Source organism: Leucoraja erinacea, chromosome 6, assembly GCF_028641065.1.
Source record: "Leucoraja erinacea ecotype New England chromosome 6, Leri_hhj_1, whole genome shotgun sequence".
Taxonomy (NCBI): domain Eukaryota; kingdom Metazoa; phylum Chordata; class Chondrichthyes; order Rajiformes; family Rajidae; genus Leucoraja; species Leucoraja erinaceus.
In genome coordinates, this window is record NC_073382.1 from 47,536,124 (window position 1) to 47,554,620 (window position 18,497).

General features: G+C 43.3%; 1 protein-coding gene across 5 annotated transcripts in view; it reads left to right on the plus strand.

Moving 5' to 3' along the window:
• Positions 1 to 18,497, plus strand: part of atp8a2 (ATPase phospholipid transporting 8A2) — a 279,344-nt gene that overhangs the window by 75,355 nt on the left and 185,492 nt on the right. For all 5 annotated transcript variants that reach the window (XR_008723613.1, XM_055636930.1, XM_055636932.1 and 2 more), the window contains exons 4-6: positions 2,114 to 2,212; positions 8,961 to 9,006; positions 12,786 to 12,826. Coding sequence is in view for 4 of the 5 variants with exons in the window: in XM_055636930.1 (XP_055492905.1) it covers positions 2,114 to 2,212; positions 8,961 to 9,006; positions 12,786 to 12,826 (186 nt within the window). In the remaining variant the exon portion in view is untranslated. The remainder of the gene's footprint in view (positions 1 to 2,113; positions 2,213 to 8,960; positions 9,007 to 12,785; positions 12,827 to 18,497) is intronic.

Sequence of the window (18,497 nt, forward strand, 5' to 3'; positions counted from 1 at the left end):
AAAAGAAGTCGCTCGTCCTAACATAAACACAGAAAATGTTGGTAATACAAAGCAAATCAGGCAGCATCTTGAATGGGTACTGTCCGATTCATCTCTACCCCATTACGGACATTAGACATTATCTCTGGAACTGATACGCTACAATGCTGAGAACTATATTCTGCATTCTATCTTCCCCTATGCTCCACCTATTGTACTTGAGTTTGACTTGATTGTGTTCATGTACAGTATTACTTGTTTTAGTTGGATAGCATGCAAAACAAAGCTTTTCACTGTACCTAAGTACACGTGACAATAATAAACCAAAACCTAGAGTTGAGGTTTCAGTTAAAAGTCTGTTATCTGTTTCCCTTTTACTTTTTTGTTTTCTCTTGTTGCTGACTGACTAGAGTATTTCCAGCATATTTTTTTCTGTTTTATATTCCCAGCACCTACAGTTTTTTTTAAAACCACTCGTCCTCGCTCAATCACACTGAAGATTGAGAACAATTCTGCGCGCCAGACAAAGATATATTTAGCCTTGAGAGTATGATGAAGATTTACCAGAATGAGACCCAAGTTCAAAGAGTTTATTGTAACAAGAGCATTTCCCATCGATAATGCAAACTTGGGATCTCTTCCCTGCTTTAAAAGGCAATCACAGTTATTTAAGTTTATGGTTTACTGGTAGAGTGGATGCAGAAAAAATATTGCTGCTTATTAGGAAGTCTGGAGTTGGTTGGCAAAATATTAAAATTGGAGCTAGGCCCTTGGCAGTAAAGTAAGGAAACATTGTTTGATACAGAGTGTGGTAAAAGTTTGACCTGGATTCAATCCTGACTACGAGTGCTGTCTGTGTGGAGTTTGTACATTCTCCCTGTGATTGCGTGGGTTTTCTCCGGGTGCTGTGGTTTCCTCCCACTCTCCAAAAATGTGCAGGTTTGTAGGTTAATTACTGTAGCTCCTGTAAATTAGCCCTTGTGTGAAGGTATGAACTAAGAGTTTGGGTGATCGCTGATTGGTGCAGACTCAGTGGGTTGACTGTGCCACCCTCAGCCTCCCACATTCCTGGTAAAACAATCCCAACCTAGTCCCATTCTCTCTTTGTACAGTATATCGAGCCATCCACTTCTGGAAATGTTCATGTGAATTTTGTCTGTATCCTTTCCAGCTTAAAAGCATCCTCTTTAAGCTTCCAAAACTAGGCATATTCTCTAAGCTGGTGTTGCCAATGTCTTCATTTATTCATTAAATCATTGAAAATGGAAGTCTGGAGCTGCTGTATTCTTTCTAATTTAGTTTAGTTTATGAAGTACAGTGAAAAGCTTTTGTTGCACGCTAACCAGTCAGCAGAAAGGCTGTACATGATTACAATCGAGCTGTCCACAGTGCACAGATACAGGCTGAAGGGAATAATGTTTAGTGTCAAATAAAGTCCAGCAAAGTCCAATTAAAGATAGTCCAAGGGTCTCCGGTGAGATAATTGGTAGCTCTGGACTGCTCCCTCGTTGTTGATAAGATGGTTCAGTTGCCTGATAATTTAATCTGAGTGTCCAATTTTATGTGCTCCACTCTGCTTATTCAGCCATTATTAATATTGTTTGCAAATATGGATTCTCTGTGCTTGGTCTCCTTATCAAAGTCATTGATATGGATTAGAAATAGCTAAGGTCAAAATACTGATGCCAAGAAGAACGGTTTAGACCAACATATTACGTTGTATTCTCATTGTTATAGCGTTGTTTGGCTGGAAACAGGCCCTTCGGCCCAACCTGCCCATCCTGACCATTGCCCCATTTGGCCCATATCCTTCTAAACTTTTCCTATTCATGTACCTGTCCAATGGTTTTTGAAATGGTGTTATATAGTACCTGCCTCAATTACCTCCTCTGATAGCTGGTTCCATCTACCCATCACCCTCTGTGTAGAAAAAGATGCCCCTCAGGTTCCGACTATATTTTTCCCCTCTCACTTTAAACCGCATGTCCTTTGGTTTGTGATTTCCCTTACTCTGACTAAAATACTCTGTGCATTCACCCAATCAATTCCCCTCATGATTTTATACACTACATTGATGTTGGTTATTATTTACCTCTGACGTATTTTTGGTAAAGCTAAGTGTTCTTTGTTTCAGCAAATTCCAGATGTCTCTCCTACAGGGAGGTATACAACTCTGATGCCACTCATCTTCATTCTCTCAATTGCTGCCATCAAAGAAATCATTGAAGATTATGTGAGTATTGTAGTCATTTCACACTTAATATAAGATGTATTAATAACTATCAGATGACCTTTTTTGAATGCTGAGAGGAATTCCATTGTTTGAGAGCTCAGGAATCCATTAACTTGTGGTTTGGAGACTACTTGACTTAATTATGTTACTGCATAAAAATGTAGAACTGCTTCTGGTAATGTGATGGAAATTGATGAAGCTTCCTCAGTTGTAAACACAGTGCAATTAGCATGATTTACTTCATGAATTTCAAGGGCAGCGCAGTGGCGTAGCAGTAGAGCTGTTGCCTCAAGGCGCCAGGGACCCAAAATCGGTCCTGGGTCTGGGTGTGTCTATACAGAGTTTGTACGTTCTCCCTGTGACTGCAAGGGGTTTCTCCGGGTGCTCTGGTTTACTCCCACACTCCAAAAGATGTAAAGGTTTGTAGGTTAATTGGCTTCAATAAATTGTCCCAGGATAGTGCCAATAGCAAATTGTCCCAGGATAGTGCTAGTGTACAGGGATCGCTGGTCGGATGGGACAGTCAAACCAAAGTAAGCGATGGATTTTACCAAAAGCCAAAATGGATGTTGAACATAGAGTTAATGATTTTAAATAAAGACTGCAAAAGGCCTTGGTGTTGATGAACTCTTTGTCTCTAATTGTCGAGGATAGTGGACAAACGCAGATATATAAAACATATAACAGTACAGAACAAGAACAGGTCCTTGGGTCCACAATGTCTGTGCCGATCATGATGCAAAAATTAAACTGCCTCTCTGCCTGCAAATAATCCGTATCCCTCCTATCCTGCATATACACGTGCCTATCTAAAGACCTCTTTAAACACCAGTATTGTATCTGCCAACACCACAACCCGTGGCGCACCACACAAAGCGCGTACCAGACACCCACCACCCTCCACCCTCCGTATAATAAACTTGCCCTGCACATCACCTTTTCAATTTTGCCCCTCTCACCTAAAAGTTCTTTCCTCTAGTCTTTGACATTTTTCTAGGTGAAAAAAATTCTGACTGTCTACCCAATCTATGCCTCCCATCATTTTAGAAACCTCTGTCAGGTCTCCCCTCAACCACTCACACTGCAGCGAAAATAATCTCCTTCAAATCTATACCCTCTACTATTTGATCTTGTGTAAATATCTTCTTATCTGGTTCTAACCATATTCAGTGAAAGCAGTTATCTTATTACCATGAAAGATACATATAGATATATAGATACTGTACATAGACACTTGGTGCAGGTATAGGCCCATCGGCCCTTCGAGCCAGCACTGTCATGCAATGTGATCATGGCTGATCATCCACAATCTGTATCCCGTTCCTGCCTTCACCCCATATCCCTTGATTCTGTTAGCTCTTAGAGCTCTATCTAACTCTCTTCTGAATGCATCCAGTGAATTGGCCTCCACTGCCTTCTGAGGCAGAGAATTCCACAAATTCACAACTCTCTGTGTGGAAATGTTTTTTCTCATCTCAGTTCTAAATGGCCTACCCCTTATTCTTAAACTATGGCCCCTGGTTCTGGACTCCCCCAACATTGGGAACATGTTTCCTCCATCTAGCGTGTCCAATCCCTTAATAATTTTATATATTTCCATAAGATACCCTCTCATCCGTCTAAATTCCAGAGTATGCAAGCCCATTCATTCATCATATGTCAGTCCCACCATCCCGGGAATTAACCTCCTGAACCTACGCTGCACTCCCTCAATAGCAAGAATGTCATTCCTCAAATTAGGGGACCAAAACTGCACACAATACTCCAGCCCTGTCTCACCAGGGCCCTGTACAACTGCAGAAGGACCTCTTTGCTCCTATACTCAACTCCTCTCTTTATGAAGGCCAACATGCCATTAACTTTCTTCACTGCCTGTTGTACCTATATGCTTACTTTCAGTGACCGATGAACTAGGACACCCAGGTCGAGCTGAACTTCCCCTTTTCCTAACTTGACACCATTCAGATAATAATCTGCCTTCCCGTTCTTGCCTCCAAAGTGGATAATCTCACATTTATCCACATTATACTGTATCTGCCATGCATCTGCCCACTCAGCCAACCTGTCCAAGTCACTCTGCATAATCATAGCATCCTACTCACAGTTCACACTGCCACCCAGCTGCAAATTTGCTAATGTTACTTTTAGTTCCTTCATTTAAATAATTAATGTATATTGTAAATTGTAGCAATGTTACAAAATTTTTAGATTTAAAAAATCAAGTCTGCAATTTATCCCATCAGATAAAGCATAAAAAGTTTAATTTGACACCTAATTCACTTTCATATCTTCAGTATTAAAAAAGTTATGGCCATTTTCATACTCTGAAATTAGCATCTTGTTCCCTATTGCTTTTCCATTGACTTAACACAAAAGCTGTGATCGAGGACAGTCAAAAGCCCATAACTTTCTTAAAAATTACGAGAACTGAAAGAAATCTTCAGTTATTATAGATTGAAACATTCTGAAACAAATATGAAACAATCTTACTTGGATGACCTGAAATTAAAGCATATAATTAGTTAGTTATCTAATTGTAGCTAATTACAAAATTCAATTACTAGATCTAAACATCTATCCATTTCTTAAGAAAAGATTAACATTTTTAAATAGCCTAAGTGTCGAAATAACATTCACACAAGAATTCACAATATAACATGATTTTAAAATCTCATTGTTATGAATTTATAGGCCAAATGGAAGGAATTTAATGTTTAATTCCCGTAAATTAATGGCCATTTTAATCATCTTGCGAGTGGGTTTTTGTGGAAGGCGATCAATTGGAACGTTGCGGTTTGCGGTGAATTTGAACCCCATATTGGCACGAAAAACTGACGGCTCATATGGGACCATAATCCCATTTAAAAAACTTCTGAGAACGCAAGTCGGAACAATTTTTCAGCATCAGCTAGCAGCCCGAGGAAATATATCTCGGACAGGCAGGGGAAAACGGCATTTTAATCCCGCCTCCTCCCTCAAAGGCGCCAAAGATGCTCACATGGCCAGCGGCAGAACTGCAGCACCGCTGAAGGTAAGTATTTTAAGATACCTATAAATTGCTGCAGTCCCAGCACCGAGTCTTGCGGCACCCCACTAGTCACTGCCTACTATTCTGAAAGGGACCCGTTAATACCTGTTCTTTGGTTCCTGTCTGCCAACCGATTTTCTATCCATGTCAATACATAAGATAATCATAATTATAAAAATACCTCTCAATCTGGCTGAGTTTATTGAACAAACATTTTTTTAAGCCCATATTGACACTGCTTGAGAACAATTAATGGCAGATTTCATCTGTGTTGTTATAGATTTGTGCATTCATTAGATTGATTTCATAAGTCATAGGAGCTCATCGAGTTTGGCCCATCGAGTCTACTCCACCGCTGAACCATGGCTGATCTATCTTTCCCTCTCAACCGCATTCTCCTGCTTTCTCTACATAAACTCTGACACCCTTACAAATCATTCACAGCTACAGACATGTAACTGAGGAAAATCTATTTATTTTGGAGATAAATGGTAAATTTACATTTCTTATTTCTTTGTTCCGTTTAAAATGGTCAGAGATGAAGCAGCCATCTCTCAAAAAACAAAATGGCTGAAAGCAAGCTGCGATAAGACAGCGATAAGACAACGTTCCAATTCCTCCTCATAGGCTCCAAAGCCACACTCAACAAAATCAATAACCCCGCTCTCACCATCGACGGCACCACTGTCTCCCCATCTCCCCAGGCCCGCAACCTTGGCGTGATCTTTGATTCCACCCTCTCCCTTGAGCCTCACATCCGCCATGTCATTAAACCCTCCTTCTTTCATCTCCGCAACATTGCCAAACTCAGACCCTCTCTCACACCGCCCGCTGCTGAAAGACTCATTCATGCCTTCATCTCCTCCTGACTGGACTATTGCAACTCACTTCTCCTTGGCATCAGCTCCACCTACATCAACCGACTCCAACTGGTCCAGAACGCAGCTGCCCGACTCATCACCCATACCAAATCCTGGCATCACATCACTCCAGTCCTCAAACAACTTCACTGGCTTCCCATCTCCCACCGGATCACCTACAACATCCTGGTCCTCACCTACAAAGCCCTCCATCATCTGGCCCCCCCATATCTCACTGACCTCCTCTCCCTCTACCAACCCTCACGGTCCCTCAGATCCACATCAGCTGGTCTCCTCTCTATCCACAAGTCCAACCTCCGCAGTTTTGGGGACAGAGCCTTCTCCAGGGCAGCTCCCAGGCTCTGGAACTCCTTCCCCCAACTGATCCGCAATTCCGTGTCCCTCACCATCTTCCAGTCCCGCCTCAAGACCCATCTCTTCACCTCTGCCTATCCTTAGCCACACGTGCCGTCCCTTTTCATCTGTGCATTAATTGCCTCATACTGTGTTTTGTATTGAATTCTGTATTTACTTTGTGTACTAGTCATGTCTCTACTATTTATTTCATTCCCCTTACATGTTTTTCCTCTACCTGCTAAATTTTTGTAAGGTGTCCTTGAAACTCTTGAAAGGCGCCCATAAATAAAATGTATTATTATTATCTGGAACCCAAACAAGATTGATGGGTTTGGAAACCCATTAAAGTATAAATAAAACTCCAGTTCCAAATTGAATTGTAAACCATCTCACATTAGTGTGCATGCAGAAATTGGATTGCATTATAAGTAGTATCCATTAACATTCTGTATAACTGTCTCCACCTAATTGTATACTCACATCAGGATCTCTACACTAGAATTATGATATTGGTATTCCTCTAGTCATACAGCGTAGAAACAGGCTTGTCGGTCCAACTTGTCCACACTAGCCAACGTGTCCCATCTACAGTAGTCTCATATCCCTGTAAACCTATCCTATCCCTGTAAACCTGTCTTATCCATGTAAACCTGTCCTATCCATGTAAACCTGTCTTATCCCTGTAGACCTATCCTATCCATGTACCTGTTTAAATAAATCTTAAACGTTGCGTTGGTACCTACCTCAATTACCTCCTCCAGCAGCTTGTTCAATACACCCACCACCCTTTATATGGAAAAGGTTACCCTTCAGGTTCCTATTAAATCTTTCTCCCCCTCACCTTAAACCCATGTCCTCTGGTGCTCGATTCCCTTACTCTTGGCAAGAGATTCTGTGCTTCCACCCAATCTATTCCTCTCATGAGGAATGTAAGAATATTTGAATTCCAACGAAGCAATGGCAAACATTGAAGCATATTCATTCCAAAAGCAAAACATAAATTAGAACCAAATGCTGGGAATACTTGGGTATCGATGATCGTGCTTTGGGGAAATATCAAAGATAACATTTCAGATCAGTGACTTGGAACCATGCAGAATGAAACATGCCCTTCGGACCAACTTGCCCATGCAGACCAAGATGCCCTATCTACGCTGGTCCCACCTGCACATGTAGAGGTGCATAAAATTATGAAGGGAATAGATAGAGTTAATGCACAGAGTGCTTTATTTACAGTAGGGGAATCAAGAAGCAGAAGACATAGGTTTAAGGTGAGAGGGGAAAGGTTTAATAGGAACCTGAGGGACACAAAGGGTGGTGGGTATATGGAACGAGCTACCAGAGAAGGTAGATGTGGCAGGTACAATAACAGCATTAAAAAAATATTTGGCACATTAATAGGAAAGGTTTAGAGGTGAGGTGGGACAGGTTTACGAGGGGAATCGATGGGGTGAATGCATGTCTTTCACCCAGAATAGGGAAATCAAGAACCAGAGGACATGGGTTTAGACAATAGGTGCAGGTGTAGGCCATTTGGCCCTTCTAGCCAGCACCGAATAGATTTAACGTGAGAGGGAAAGATTAATTAGGCAGGTGAGGGGCAACGTTTTCCACACAGAGGGTGGTGGGTGTATGGAATGAGCTGCCAGAAGAGGTAGTTGAGGCAGGTACTATATCAACATTTGAAAGACACTTGGGCAGATACCTGGATAGGAACAAATTTACACTTTTTATTGAAGCTAATTAACCCACAAACCTCCACGCCTTTGGAATGTGGGGGGAAACCAGAGCACCCTGAGAAAACCCACGCGGTCGCAGGGAGAATATCAGGAGCGTACCCGAGTCTCTGGCGCTGTAAGGCAGCAACATTACCCATGCCACACTGTACCGTCCCAAATGATTTCCAAATATATAAAAACATTTTGTGTAACATGGCAATCTCTCATTATGTGGCCTATTGCAATGGTTGTTATTCTGTAGATGGGTGGGAAAATTGGCTGGGAACTTCCAGTTGTGGGGTAATAAAATAAAACTTGGTCTCACGTGTTCAGTAAACATTCAGCAGGTTGTACAGATTTTATTATGCTGTCTTGGTGGCCTGGAATTAACAGTGTAGGGGAGCATGTTGGCCTGTCAAAATGGTTCAGATTTTAGTTTTTAGTTTGATAGAGAACATGCAAACTCCATACAGACAACACCAGAAGCCAGGATTGAACCCAGGTCTCTGGCACTGTGAGACAGCAGCACTACCCGCTGCGCCACCGTCTCTGCAACTTGGAACTAACTTGTTTTCTTTCATTTTCATCAACCTGAATTGTTAACTTTATTTCACTTTTCACACGTGGCGTTTGACCTCCTGAAAGTTTTCGGCATTTTCTGTTCTTATTACACAAAACTAGTGATGCATCATTCATTCTTGAGTTGTCTTTCATCTCAAAATAATCTTGGGTTGTAATTAATTATATTACCTTTGAAGCACTGAATTCTGTTTGCTCTGTTGCAGAAAAGACATAAAGCTGATAATAATGTCAACAAGAGGAAGATTAAAGGTGAGTGCTTGAGAAATCAAACATTGGAATCAACATGTAGACAATGCTGGAGAAACTCAGCGGGTGAGGCAGCATCTATGGAGTGGAGGAAATAGGCAAAGTTTTGGGTCAAAACCCTTTTTCAGACTGATGTGGGGGGGGGGGGGGGGGGGGTGCGGAAAGAAGAAAGGAAGAGGTGGAGCCAGTGGGCTGAGGGAGAGCTGAGAAGGGGAGGGGAACTCACTGAGAAAGTAGGGACTACCTGAAATTAGAGAAGTCAATGTTCATACCGCTGGGGTGCAAACTGCCCAAGCGAAATATGAGGTGCTGCTCCTCCAATTTACGGTGGGCCCCACTGGCCATGGGGGAGGCCCGGGACGGAAAGGTCGGATTCAGAATGGGAGGGGGAGTTGAAGTGCTGAGCCACTGGGAGATCAGGTTGGTTATTGCGAACCGAGCGGGGGTGTTGGGCGAAGCGATCGCCAAGCCTACGTTTGGTCTCACCGATGTAGAGCAGCTGACACTTAGAACAGCGGATGCAATAGATGAGGTTGAAGGAGGTGCAGGTGAAGCTCTGAGGCACCTGGAAAGACTGCTTGGGTCCTTGAATGGAGTCAAGGGGGGAGGTAAAGCGACAAGTGTAGCATTTCTTGCGGTTGCAAGGGAAAGTGCGCGGAGAGGGGGTGGTACGGGTGAAAAGAGACAAATTGACCAGGGAGTTCCGGAGGGAGCGGTCTCTGCGGAAAGCAGACGGGGAGGAGATGGGAAGATGTGGCAAGTGGTGGGATCACGTTGGAGGTGGCGAAAATGTCGGAGGATTATTTGTTGCATGTGACGGCTGGTAGGGTGGAAGTTGAGGACAAGGGGGACGAGTGGGGGGATGGGGAGTGAAAGCAGAATCACGGGGTATAGAAGAGACCCTGGTGAGAGCCTCATCGATAGTAGAAGAGGGGAACCCCCGTTCCCTGAAGAATAAGGACATCTCCGATGCCCTGGTGTGGAACACCTCATCCTGGGTGCAGATGCAGCGTAGACGGAGGAATTGGGAGTAGGGGATGGAGTCCTTACAGGAGGCAGGGTGGGAAGAAGTGTAGTCCAGATAGCTATGGGAGTCAGTGGGTTTATAGTGGATGGTGGTCAGTAGTCTATCACCTGCGATGGAGATAGTGAGGTCAAGAAATGGTAGGGAAATGTCGGAAATGGACCAGGTGTATTTGAATGATGGATTGAAGTAAGTGGTGAAATGGATGAAGTCAGTGAGTTGTGTGTGGGTGCAGTCGTCGATGTAGCGGAGGTAGTTTGGGGATAGGGCCACGGTACGCCTCGAACAAGGATTGTTCGACGTACCCAACAAAGAAGCAGGCTACACAAAAAAGCTGGAGAAACTCAGCGGGTGCAGCAGCATCTATGGAGCGAAGGAAATAGGCAACGTTTCGGGCCGAAACCCTTCTTCAGACGCATAGCTGGGGCCCATGCGCATGCCCATAGCTACTCCTTGTATTTGGAGGAAATGGGAGGAGTCAAATGAAAAGTTATTAAGGGGAAGGACCACATCCGCTAGGCGGAGGAGAGTAACATTGCCTATTTCCTTTGCTCCATGCCTCACCCGCTGAGTTTCTCCAGCATTTTTGTCTACCTTCGATTTTCCAGCATCTGCAGTTCCTTCTTAAACATTGGAATCAGAATGCTTGAGGAATACAATTGTTCTTAACATTTTATTGTAAGGCTAATGTTGCAATTCCCATAGAAAACTTAGATCATGAGGATGACCGATGTCAGTTTCAATCAATTTTAATTAGTCTCATTTATTATTGCCACGTGTACTGAGCTACAGTGAAAAGCTTTTTGTTGTGTGCTATCCAGTAAAGTGCATGATATCTTCCTGTAAATAGTATTAAAATCAGTTTGTGATTTTGAGATAACCGTATCATTGACTGAACTAGTTGACACATCATTCCAGAATCATCTGCAATAACAATACTAGGAAAGTAAAGAATGAATTCCTCCTGTACTGACTTGTAACATTTATTTTTAACTTGTAACACTTAAAGTTCATGTGTGCTCTGGAAATTACAATGGGCTGCCAACCTAGTTTTCAAAAGATTTGTAATACTCAATCTAATTGCCAGGCCGAGTATCTTTTTTAAATTAAAAATGAAATCAGATTAAAATCAGTTGTGTATAACTTGTTATAACAAGGAACTGCAGATGCTGGTTTGTACCAAAGATGGACACAAAGTGCTGGAGTAATTCAGCGGGTTAGGCAGCATCTCTGGAGAAAAAAAAGAGGATTTCTGCTCACACCACACCTCAAACTCGGGGCACTGAGTCACATCCAACATACTGTAAATGTCTGAAATTCAAGTGTCTGTAGAAGGGTCCTGACCAGAAACATCACCTACCTCTGTTCTCCAGCGATGCTACCTGACCCACTAAACGTTCTCCAGCATTTTATGTATCACTTATTTTTCCACTTGTGTAATCTAACTTGTTTCATTTTAGAGAAATGTTACCAGAATTTAACCTGATCACTTTAGACTTCGTGGAAAAACATTAACAAATATTTTGTATTTAAAATAATTTTTACGAGTATGTTGCCAGGACTCGAGGGCATGACCTAGAGGGAGAGGTTGGTCAGGCTAGGACATTATTCCTTGGAGTGCAGGAGGCTGACGGGTGATCTTAGAGGTGTGTAAAATCACAAGGGGAATACACAGGATAAATACACAGAGTGTTTTACCCAGAATAGGGGAATTAAGATTCTGGGGAGATGGGTTTAAGATGAGAGGAGAACGATTTAATAGGAACCTGAGGGGCAACGTTTACTGCACAGATGTGGTGGGTATATGGAACGTGCTGCCAGAGGAGGTAGTTGAGGTAGATAATAACATTTGAAAGACATTTGGACAGATACATGTTGGATAGGTTTAAAGGGACATGGGCCAAACATGGGCAGGTGAGATTAGTGGAGATCGGACATGTTGGTCGGCATGGACAGGTTCAACCAGGGGGGTTGTTTGACACTGACTCTAATAAACCTAGGGTATTCCTAGTTGTTCCACAGGTGCCCTTCGTGTTGTACTTGCATGCAGAGTCATTAAACTAACGATTTAAAATCAGTGCATGTCGTAAGCTATTAATATCTTTTAAAATGGACAGACAATCTTGACCACTAATGATGGAAAGCAGACTGGAGACAAATAATCTTGATGAAGTATTAGCGTCCAGCCATTCCTCTCTCCCTGACTTGACAGTCAGCTAAAACCACGTTTAGACTCTAGATTCTAGAGATATAGCGTGGAAACGGGCCCTTCGGCCCACTGAGTCTGTGCCGACCACCGATCACTCGTACACTAGCACTATCCTGCACACTTGGCACAATTTACAATTTTACTGAAGCCAATTAATTTACAAACCTGCACATCTTTAAAATGTGGGAGGAAACCGGAGCACCTGGACAAAACCCACACGGTCACAGGGAGAATGTAAAAACTCCATACAGACAGCACCCATAGTCAAGATCGAACCCAGGTCTCTGCCGCTGTAGGGCAGCAACTCCAACGTTGCCGCACTGTAGTCTCCTAATGAAGATCAATTTGCAGCTTTGACAGTGAAAAAATATTTCTAAAGTCCTCATGTAAATCCTTTATTGCATTTCATTTTTGGAATATAGTTTTGTTGGATCGCCATCTTATAGGATTTTGCAAGTATTGTTGTGAAATGTAAATGTTTACCTGTATTGGGCTGAAAGTATCGTTCTAGATTTTCTACAGATTATTCCAAAGATTTTCTTTTTTCAGTTTTACAAGATGGAAAATGGGAGACCCTGATTTGGCAAGAGGTATGTGATTCAGATATGTGCAAAATATTATTTATGTATGTTACAGAAATTAAGCATGTTTTAATAATTTTACTTTAAGATATTTCAAAGTTGGCAATTAAATAATCTCAAAACTAATGCAGACTATTCAATGGTTTTTCTCTTATTCCCACCTATATTTAACACATTGACTTGAGTTGTTGAGGAAAAGGTGGGTCTTTTAGATAATGATGTGTTTGTTCATTTGACACTGAACATTGTAATAGAATTTTCAAAACTTTGTAATAGTTAAACCCCTGTCTCATGGTGCGGGTCCACCCACGAGTGATCCCGAGTTTAAAACAAATCTAACTCGTGGTAATCACGTAGAATTAACGTAGCGGGAACGTCGGAACTCGTAACGCTAACGGCAGGTACTTGGGAAACTTGTTAACTCGTGAAAATCTTTCAACATGATGAAAGATTTCCACAAGTCAAATTTACTCTTGAAGTAAAAATGTAAAACTTTTAATAATAATAATAATAATAATATCTTTTATTGTCATTGCACATCAGTGCAACGAGATTTAATATGCAGCTTCCAACCGATGTAAAAGAAAAGTAAAATAAATAAATAAGCTGTGTGGCGTGACCATCCAAAGGAGACAGTCCAGGGGGGGTGGGGGGCACTCAGCAGGGCCGGTTCAGAGCCGCTATAGCTCTGGGAATAAAGCTGTTTCTGAGTCTGGAGGTTCGGGCGTAGAAGGCCTTGTAATATCTGCCGGAGGGAAGTAGTTCGAACAGTCCGTTACAAGGGTGTGATGAGTCTTTATGGATGCTGACGGCCTTCCTGAGGCACCGTGTGTGGTAGATGCCCTCCAAGGCTGGTAGGTGTGTCCCAATGATCCTCTGCACTCTGTGGACGACGCGCTGAAGAGCTCTCCTCTCCGCCTCCATGCAGCTGAGATACCACACAGAGATGCCATACATTAATATGCTCTCTGTGGTGCAGCGGTAGAAGGTTGTCAGCAGCTGTTGGGGCAGACCAGTCTTTTTTAATGTATTCAGGAAGAACAGTCATTGCTGTGCCTTCTTGACCAGCGCAGTGGTGTTGGTGGACCATGTGAGGTCCTCTGAAATGTGAGTGCCCAGAAACTTAAAGCTGGACATTCTCTCCACACTTTCCCCGTAAATGGAGATGGGGGCGTATTCTCCATTATGGGACCTCCTGAAGTCAATAATCAGCTCCTTGGTCTTGGAGGTGTTTGGTGTTTAAACTCGTTGTAAGAACGTAGTAGCCCGTGTGTTTACCGTAGTGACTCGTGAGTCTACCGTGGGCACTCTTTAACTCAGCGGGATAGGCAGCATCTCTGGAGAGAAGGAATGGGTGACGGGATCACGTTTCCAAAATTCTGCTGCGTCTTTGTGTTACTCCAGCACTGTGTGTTCACTTTTTGTCAACCATCATCTGCCCTTTCTTGTGTATGACATTATTTGTATCCATGGCAGATGATTGTTGCTCCCTTCAGTTTTCCAGGGGGTTGGGGCGGGCCGGGGGGGGGGGGGGGGGGGGATGCTACATAGTGACAATCTCATGTATCCAACGAGTTACGTTCTCATTATGGATTAATTTCTAAATAACCCGCCAATTTCTCTTCATTCGCTATATCCGAGAACTGCTCCAGATGAACTCCTGAATTTGATTTTTTTTCTTCCCAGGGGTCAAAGAAAAAACAAATGCACTTAAAGCACCAGGGGTGGGGTAGAGGCGTACGACCAATGAACGGGGCGATATTATCCAGAATTAGTCAAATAAAACAAAAATTGGAGTACTGAATAATGACACAGATTTGAGAGGTGCAGGAAGGAACTGCATATGCTTGTTTAAACCGAAGATAGGCTCAAAAAGCTGGGGTACCTCAGCGGGACAGGCAGCATCTCTGGAAAAAGGAATGGGCGAGATTTCGGGTCGAGACCCTTCTTCAGACTGCAGTCTGCAGTCTCCTAGTCCATTTCTCCAGAGATGCTGTCTGACCCGCTGAGATACTCCAGCTTTTCGTGTCTCTCTACAGATTTGAGAGAGTGAGAATCACTGCCAGACATCGTCAGTATATTAAATGTACACGAGTCATTTCACATGACCGTAGTCAAGGAAACAGCAGCGTACCAATAGTCCGATTATTGTAGCGGTATAGCAAAGACATCTCTGCTGTCCGTTTTTGGTGTTTCATATATTTGTTCTTCCCCCCTCCCACCTTTCCCTCCCAAATCCAGTCCCGTCCCGACCCCCTGGGAAACTGAAGGGAGCGACAATCAACTGCCACGGATACAAATAATGTCATACACAAGAAAGAGCAGATGCTGGTTGACAAAAAGTGAACGCACAGTGCTGGAGTAACACAAAGACGCAGCAGAATTTTGGAAACGTCATCCCGTCACCCATTCCTTCTCTCCAGAGATGCTGCCTGTCCCACTGAGTTAAAGAGTGCCCACGGTAGATTCACGAGTCACTACGGTAAACTCACGGGCTACTACGTTCTTACAATGAGTTTAAAAGTTTTAAATTTTTACTTCAGGAGTAAATTTGACTCGTGGAAATCTTTCATCATGTTGAAAGATTTGCACGAGTTAACAAGTTTCCCGAGAACCTGCCGTTAGTGTTACGAGTTCCGACGTTCCCGCTACGTTAATTCTACGTGATTACCACAAGTTTGATTTGTTTTAACCTTGGGATCACTCGTGGGTGGACTCGCACCGTGAGACGGGCCATTAATTTAATGCCAGATTGGCTGTTCTTATCCATCTGTGTAATCTAACTTGTTCCACTTTGTAGAAATTTTACCAGAATTTATCTGATCGCTTTAGACTTGGTGGAAAAACACTAACAAACAAATCAGAATACTGCACAATTACAAATCAGTCGTGTATAACTTGTTTTCCCAATTCGATAATCAAACTTGTTTCATATTGGACAAAGTTTTACCAGAATTTGGTCAAATGTAACAGTTGAACAGTATACAGTCAGCCTTCATCAACATTGTATGTCTATTATTATTATATGGTCATTTATTAGAAGTATTTTCATAAATACGTTTTTTTAACTAAAGATTTTTCTAAAATACTCAACAAAGATATGATTTTTAGACAGATAAGAGCGGCACAGTGGCGCAGCTGGTAGAGCCGCTGCCTCACGACATTTGAGACCTGGGTTTGATAATGACCTCTGGTGCTGTCTGTGCGGAGTTTGCCGTTCTCCCTGTGACTACGCGGTTTTCCTCCGGGTGCTCCATTTTCATCCCACATCCCAAAGACATAAGGGCTTGTGGATTCCTTGGCCCTCTCTGAATTGTCCCTGGCATGTAGGTAGTGGATGGGAAAGTGGAATAACATAGAATTAGTGTGAAAGGGTGATCGATGATCAGCATGGACTCGGTGGGCTGAAGGGCCTGTATCTCTAAAACTAAAATATAAATGGTAATTCATTCATCCAGCATTTAACGACGGGCAGATAGTTGGCTGACAAAACACTTATGGCCATGAGTCTTTCAACTTTTAGTGTATAGTTAATCAATTAATTATGGAATTACTGCACAACTGTTATGTATGACTAGACCAAGTGGGACCTGTTCCCCCAATGTAAGAATTCATCACTCACCCGTTCCCCCAACACAACCCGTTTCCACCACTCACCCATTCCCCCAACGTAACCCGTTCCCCCTACGCAATATTCCACCACTCATCCATAGCGTCGACGGGAGGCCTGGTTCCCCAACACAACCCGTTCCTCAATGTAAGATTCCGCCACTCCCCTGCCTCCCCCAGCACTGGACTTTAAAAAAAATTCCAATTGCACTTTCCCTGCCTCCCCCAGCACTTCCACTGCAATTCCACTTCACTTCCCTTGGCCCCTCCCCCTCCTGTGCTGACAGGACCATGACTGAGTGTTCCATGATGGCAACATTGTTGCAAATGTCGGGGGACTGTGAGATCCCATTGTGACATCATAGCTGCAACTGCCAGAGCAGAGTCAAAGTTATTATTCTCAAAGTTGCCTTTTTTTAACTTGTAAATTATCAATAACTTGTGAAATATAACATCACATCTGAAGGAAACTTGACAAGATCGACCTAGGGAAAAAGCTGAGTAAGTCTGTGCAAAAATTTTAGCGATACCGTGTACCTTTTTGGCGTAGATACAATCTCAATCACAGACAGACACACACACACGCACACGCACACACTCACACTCACACTCACACTCACACTCACACTCACACACACACATATAGATAGAAACAAGACAAGACTTTTAATAGTAAATACTAGACCAACTTGCACCACTCACCCATAACCCCCACGGGAGGCCTGGTCCCCCAACACAACCCGTTCCCCAAGGCAATATTCCACCTCTCACCCGTTTCCCCGACGGGAGGCCTGGTCCCCCAATGCAACCCATTCCCCAAGTCAATATTGCACACCACTCACCCGTTTCCCCAACGTAACCCGTTCCCCCAATGCAAGCTTCCACCACTCACCCATAGCCCTCAACTGCACAGGGGCTGTTCAGTTCGCCTTATTTAAAATTCAGTGTACTGTGACTGTGTAAAAATATATATTTTTTAAATGCAGCCTTCCTCCATGCTTGCAATTTCAATTTCTAGTGCTGGCAGCCTGGCAGGACTTATAACAATGTACCATTGTGATATCATAGCTGAAGATATAGCTGCAAAGTGATTTTTTTTTTTCTCAAATCTTGACAATTTAAGTTTAAAAATGTAAAATTTCTTGTGAAATATAAGATCAAACTCTATAGGAATGCAAACGGGACAAAGGTGGGTAAGGTCAAATCAAATCAATTCAAATCAATTCAAAATCTTGAGTTTTTAAGTTTAAAAATATAAAATTTATTGTAAAATATAACATCAAATCTGAAGGAAACAACAAGATCGACGACGGGAAGCAGCTGAGTAAGGTTCTGCAAATATTTAGCACTACCGTGTACCATTTTGGCATAGATACCATTTTTGCGGTCGCTAGAATGACAACTAGGTTTTGATAACTGGTTTTATTCACAAAACAGCTATTTAGCTTGCAGGTCCTTACAACACGTCTGGCCACAACGGTGGTCAGCACTCAACTGCCAAGCGAAAGCGAAACCGCGCAAAAATATGCAGCCCCTCCCGAGTCACGTGACCGTGGCTTCTGAACGCCAGGTTTGATACCTGCGTGCGCCAGCAGGCGCCGCTACATGGCCCCCCCCCCAGAATCCGCGGTACGGAAATGCACGGACGGTTCGACCGGAACACGCAGTCCGAGGTCGCGAGGTGAGTGTAACAGTAAGGGCCGGCAAAACAATCGGAGGGACGCGACGAACGCGAACGAGGACGGGCGTTCAGATGCAGAGGGCGGTAAAACGGCTGGTGGACGTCCTCTACGCCGCGGAGTGGCCACCGCCACTGGGTTATCCTCGTCAACGTGTGCTGGCTTAAGGCGGCTCACGGAGACAAACTCCTCCTTGCCACCCACGTCCAACGTAAACGTCGAGGTACCAGTCCTTAACACCCTGTACGGACCTGCGTACACCCGCTGTAACGGCGAGCGGTGAGCATCCCTACGAAGGAAAACATAAGCACAATCCCATAACATAGTGGGTACATGCACCGCAGACGATCCGTGTCGAGAAGTGGGAACCGGGACCAAATCACGCGCCCGCT